Source organism: Phaethon lepturus, unplaced genomic scaffold, assembly GCF_000687285.1.
Source record: "Phaethon lepturus isolate BGI_N335 unplaced genomic scaffold, ASM68728v1 scaffold55401, whole genome shotgun sequence".
Classification (NCBI taxonomy): Eukaryota; Metazoa; Chordata; class Aves; order Phaethontiformes; family Phaethontidae; genus Phaethon; species Phaethon lepturus.
Genome location: NW_010516631.1, coordinates 5,665 through 11,824, shown reverse-complemented (window position 1 = coordinate 11,824; position 6,160 = coordinate 5,665). Strand labels below are relative to the sequence as shown.

Here is a 6,160-nt window from a genome sequence, read left to right as displayed (position 1 = left end):
TCATCAAAACCCTGATCGAAAGAAATAAAAAATCCTACCATATTCTCCAGTACTGCTCTTTTGTTACACAAACAGGAAAGTCCTGGGGAAAAGAGTCGTTATAAAAAATAGTACATTCCTAAAAACACCTGGACTTCGGTTCAAAAAACTCCTGAGCTTTTATGCACATTATACATTCCCATTATCCAAGGCCTCACATAAAAATACTTAAAAGTAACCAGAATTGCAATGCATATCTTTAAGTCTGAACTTAGATCAGCAATTATCTATGAAGAAAACAGTAAATTTGCTGCCAAAACCAAAAATTCTGCTTCTTCTCTCCCCTCTGTCCCATTGTCAGACCAGTATAACTCAAAATGCTTCTACTTATCAGTTCAGGCCAAAGAAAAAGTGCATAAGCTGCTTTAGTGACATTTTATTAAAGTAATTTTTCAGGTTTCACCCTCCCCCTCCACATATGTGCAAACAACTACTTCTGGCAGTAAACTACAGACCAATTTCGAGGTGGAAAGCACTTGTAGAAAAAAAAGAGGAAGTCAGAAATTGCTTTATAAATGGACACATCTTATAATACATTACAATGCTCCCTTTAGTAGCCAAATGGTTCATGAACATTACACTTTATGTAATATCACAAATGCACAAAATATGCTTTGCATATGATTGCAAAAACAGCAGCACTCTGGAGCCAAGCACATGGTTTAATATTATAATAATGAGTCTACTTCAATGTAGTGGATTTTAATAAGACTTTAATAACATTGGTATGAAGCCAAATTACATAATGTCCCAAAATATGAAACAAAGCTTTTATAGAGAAAATAAAAGCTCATTGAAGTATAACCACATTAAAAAAAAAAAAAATAACCACCACCAATGTTATCTATACAAAGCCATTAGGCATATTTAATTTTAAAAAAATCAAATTAAGAGAAAAGGAACTCAAATCTACTCCCAGATCTCAAGATAAAATTAAAAAGGATATTATTTTAGGCAGCATTTATGAAAATGAAGGTAGTACGCCAGCACTGGGGAACAAGCTAACACCATAATTACCTCTTTTGGCACAGATATGGATATGAGTTGACTATCTCCAATTTCTCTCAGAGGACAAAAAATGATTCAGTTACCTTATAGGTTGATTTTAAGATCCAACTACATTGGACTGTCTAGAAACAGCTTAGACCAATAAAATAATTTACTTCTACACATGAAAACCAACTCCAACTAAGAGTCTCAAAGGTAAAGAGGCAAATGATTCACTCCCTCAACCGCGTCCAATTCTGGAGTCTCAGAAAAAACGACTTGAAGGCACCTGTAAAGCTCGGTCTAGCACAGACCTTTCTCAGAACAACCTCCTCTCTCATCACTGTCCACGTATGGCAGTGTTAGCAATTAAAAGAAAAATCAGTATTTCATTTGTTGGATAATGCACGCAGAATATCACACATTCTTTAAGCTGTATAACCTTTTTAAAATATTAGTGTTATGCTAGTTGGAAGATTAGTATTTGCACAGATAACATTTTTTGTCCTTCATTAGAATCAGCTCTTTAGATCCACATATCCAACAGAGAAATCAACGTATATTAGCGTATTCCACTGTTCTACTGGTTACAATAAGTACTACTATTAAACTGTCTGAATCAATGCTGACAGCCTATCAGAGCATGCGGTGATGCATACAGCTGGAGTCAGAACAGTTTTTTTTACATACGTTATATTGTCTCATCTACATGTCTCTAGACTTTTTAAGCAGTTTCGATGAAGGCATTAAAAAATTTTAAGTAGATTTAGATTCCACATGACAAGATGAAGTGAGTGGGACATTTTATGCCTTGGATTTCTTAGAAGTCTACTTTAAGCTACAGAAGCCATTAAAAAGTTGCAAGTAACTTCAAGATGAAAGGCATTAGCAGCTTTTTAGAAAAGGATAATCACAGTCTTCTAGAGACTTAATGAAACTTAATTCACAGAAGCTTTTGACTTGGTCTGCTGTTAATTGAATCAAAGTCAATGATGATCTTGTTACACTTTGGCTTGAATTCCCTAAAATAAAGAAAAACACAGATATTAATTACTGAGTAGTTAAAACATTTTGCTTGCTTTAGGTCCAGCTAAATTTTTGCAGGAATAAAAAAAAACCCTCCCTGGATTCACATAGTTTTCATCACTATGGGAGCCAATTATAGTGCACCACACTGAGAGAAACCTGGACAAGAAAGACTAAGACAAAAAAGACACATGGGGTGGGTTAGCCTGTACATTCTTCGGCTATCGGAGTTCATAAATTACCCAGGAGTCAAAGGACTTTTAACAACTTAGCTGCAGGTGGTTGGCATCATGTTACCAGGGCTGGGATTTTTGTTCATATATATTTATATTTCAAATATTTATAGCTATATTTACAGATATAGGTACACATATATTTGTCTATAAAAATATTTATATACTTATATGTATTATATGTCACATGTATGTATGTATATATAGATGATAGTTGGAATATATTTTGATAAATATTTTTACCACTTTTTTCCTGCCAAGTTTTCAAAGAACACTTTCAAATTTTGCCTCAGTACATTAAAATATTTTTGTACTAGGGGAACAGATCACATTATACATCATACTGGGGAAAAAACAAACTAGTTAAGAGGGAAACATTTAAAAATTGTAACTTTAGAACTGTAAAATTAATACTGCCACAAAATGTTTCCTTTTATTATCATTAGAGCATCTGCTACAGCAATTAGCAAGGAAGGTATTTGGGGACTGAGCATATATTTTCCAGTCTACCAGTAAACAAAGGATTATGCAAATAGTGTGGATTTAGTGCCTAATTAAGCTCTGCAGTTCAGTTCAAGAGATTCATTAAGTACCACCTACATCCTTAATAATCAATACAAGCATGAATAACAGTCAACACAGAAAAGCACATGCTGCTGACCACAGAAACTCAATACTTTGTCCAGAATAGCAATCTGAAATGCAAGAAACATTTCTCACCCTGGAGAAGTTACAAGATTTGACTTGCAAGAGAATGATTTATGCTTCTTAGTCAAATATTCTTAGTAGACAGGAAATACACTGAAGGACTAAAACTGAATTTCAAGTACTGCTGTGTTTTTTCATGGATGTTTCTTAGCCCAGTAGGTACCTTTCATCCTAAAATTTTATCTGTCACAATTGTTATGTTTGCAAATTTTTTGAAGTCTTTTATTAATATTGTAAAACTTTTTAGAGTTGCGAAGCCTCCCTGACTGCATCATTAGCCTCACCCACAGCATGTTATTGCTATCAAACTAGCTGTTGAACAGATTGTCTTTAGGTATCTCTGTCAGTGTCTTTAAAAACGCCACTCTTCAAACATTTTTCAGATTCTTATTACTTTAAGGCACATATTCCAAGTTTTATCCTTTTCTCTCAAGAACAGCTGACCAAAGAAGACTGGGCAGCTATATGCACCAAGAATTAATTATGGGTGCCTGGTTTGCTACCTTTCCAAATTGACTGCAACAAAAAGATACCAAACTTTCAATAAGGATCAAGTAATGCACAAAAAAAAAAAAAAAAAAAAAAAATCAGTTGGTCATTTCAGTCCAACTCATAGGATCATAGGATAACTCAGGTTGTAAGGGGATATCAGGAGGTCATCTAGTCTAAACTCCTGCTCAAAGCAGGGTCATCAATGACTCTCTCGAGTACAATATAACAGATAACCATTACATTCACAATTTCACCTGCAGTCCAGGAGTGAAATTAATATCCCAAATGGACCATTTTCTCATCCAAACATTATGAAATTGAAATTTAATCATACACAAGGCAAAAAGAATGGTGCAACAGTCTGTCAATCCAGTATCTTTTGCAGGCATGTAGAGTAAGCCATCTACAAACATCACCAAAGAGTAAAACGCTGCACGATGCAAACAAGAACTTTTGCCCTGAAGATGGTCTTTCACACCCCATTTTCTTCCTTTCCAAAATAAAAATGAAGTTAATCCAAAGTTCTCTTACCTGTATATAATACCTGCTAAATCAAACATCCGCCGTGCAGCTGTCATTTCCGTAGTGTCATGATACTTGTCAGACATAAAAATAACTTCCTTTATGCCTAAATAAGGCAAATAGAAAAAATGTTAGAATTACACTGGGAAAAAAAAAAGCGATGTAATATAAAACCTGCTGCACAACATCAGAAAAGGCAGCATTCATCCACATACTCTAGAACTCCTTGGTACACGCCTACTTCCCAAAATACTACAGATTGTACTTGAGAATAAGGTTATGTAAAGTAGAGCTGTTTCGGAAGACAGTTCTTTCAAAAATGTTGGAAAATGTTTTTCTCCAGTTTCACCTAAGCTTAACTCAGAAAACCTGAGCAAAAAACTCACAGGCAAAAATTCAAGATAGACAGACTAAAAATTAAGGATTTTTGCAAAAGTAATTGAAAACTTACCTTTTTACCTCTCTAATACAGATAAAACTCCTCACAAAGAACTTAAACCCCAAATCCTATTCCCCTTCAAAATGCAAGGCTATAAAAGGATGCTTTTGTTCTCTGTTTAATAAACAACTCCCAATCCCAGGTTCAAATCCTCATAAATGCATGCCATCTCAAATAGTTGAATGATCTATGCCTAAATTACTTAAGCAGGAGAGAAGTGTAAAGGATGACCCAAGAGAATTCACAAGAGTTTCAGAGCCTATCAACATCTTACTGTATTTACCAGACAACATAAGTATCAATACATTGCAATTCAGTGCTGACCTGAGTGCATAAGAATGAGTGACTACATTGAGACCAAGCAGCCAATCTACCTTGAAGACCATTTGATTTTGATTCTGTAAATAAGAGAAATGTAGCATAAATACAGAATACCATCATCTTCCCCCCTTCACATCTCTTCCCGTCAAACCCTATTGACCAAAATCAGCAGCATTCTGTTTGCTACTTTCTTCCTAGATTCCCATAGCCGTTGGTGGTGAGAGAAACTCCCCAGAACAGCAATCCGTGCTAGGATTTACTCAATGAGCAAAACATATGCTACCTTAAGCAGAGATTTTTTACAGTCCTACTGCAGATATGCCTAATCTGAAAAAAGGCGACACATTTAGTCCAGCACACTTGCTGCAGTGGCACAGATTTATAACAACTGTAATGAAAGACATAATTAAAGTAGGATCATAGAAGTCTTATGACATTTATGAACAAAGATATTTTAAAATCTTCAAATATCTACCATGCATCACATTCAAATTAAAATTTCATGTATACACTCCCAACAGACCTTTTGTCATGCAGAAGTTTATTTCTTTCTGCCCTACTCTATTCAATGTGTCAGAGCACAGTAAAATTGACAGTAATTATATGCAAAGCCTGTGTTGTTCTTTGGCAGCTCCTGGTCTAAGAAGTTACAAACCTAAATTAGAAGCACGCTTAGAATCACAGAAGATGCAATTAGCACTGGAAAAATTTGGCACCATTCAGATGCAAAAAAACCCCACAAGTAGCATCTTATGAAGTTGACAGTGCAATTAATTTAGATCTAACAGCAGCAATTTAACATCAAATATATCCGTGATAAGAAACCAACAAGCAGGCAGCACTGCAACCCTGACAAATCAAGCTGGCACTACTCCTTACCTGCCTGGATGATGAGCTTTGCACATTCATTACATGGAAATAAGGCAACATACATGCTGCAGCCTTTCACATCAGCTGAGTTTTTGTTCATGATGGCATTCAATTCGGCATGGCACACTGATTTAAAAAAAAAATCATAATACAGTTCATTAAAATAAATCAGTCAAACTACAATTAAAGTGTTACAATATAACTGCTTACATCCTTTCAAAGGCAAATAGCTTGCACAGCTTGTCATAAAGGGCAGAGGAAGAAATAAAAGCAGAAATACCAAGATCAATGAAGGTCAATTGTTCTGACCAGGCTGCCGATTAGTAATGATATCATTAAGTGCATTAGCATTGCCATTTGCTAACACCTATTGCAAGCAACAAAGCCGTAGGCTGTGGGCCAAGTAGCTGCAACCACCCTAAGTGAAGCAATATCTCACAGCTTCACAACTCTCTGGAGTATCTAATTGCCAGTATAAAACAGCTCATTTATGTGTTTACATGCACAGATAGGAACAGTCTTA

The 6,160-nt window shown here is 35.3% G+C and overlaps 1 protein-coding gene across 1 annotated transcript; it reads right to left on the bottom strand.

Moving 5' to 3' along the window:
* Window positions 1–735: 735 nt before the first annotated feature.
* DCTD (dCMP deaminase) lies at window positions 736–5,758 on the bottom strand. The gene is made up of 3 exons (XM_010296101.1): window positions 5,647–5,758; window positions 4,017–4,113; window positions 736–2,048 (listed from the first exon to the last, which is right to left on the bottom strand). Exons 1-3 carry the CDS (start codon window positions 5,735–5,737, stop codon window positions 1,970–1,972), a joined length of 267 nt encoding a protein of 88 aa, XP_010294403.1. The 5' UTR covers window positions 5,738–5,758; the 3' UTR covers window positions 736–1,969.
* Window positions 5,759–6,160: the final 402 nt, after the last annotated feature.

Coding starts and splice junctions, on each gene's coding strand:
- DCTD (XM_010296101.1), bottom strand. CDS start 5,737: ATGAACAAAAACTCAGCTGATGTGAAAGGCTGCAGCATGTATGTTGCC. Junction 4,114..5,646: donor AAAGCTCATCATCCAGGCAG/GTAAGGAGTAGT, acceptor TGCCTTATTTAG/GCATAAAGGAAGTTATTTTT. Junction 2,049..4,016: donor TTAGCAGGTATTATATACAG/GTAAGAGAACTT, acceptor TCTTTATTTTAG/GGAATTCAAGCCAAAGTGTA.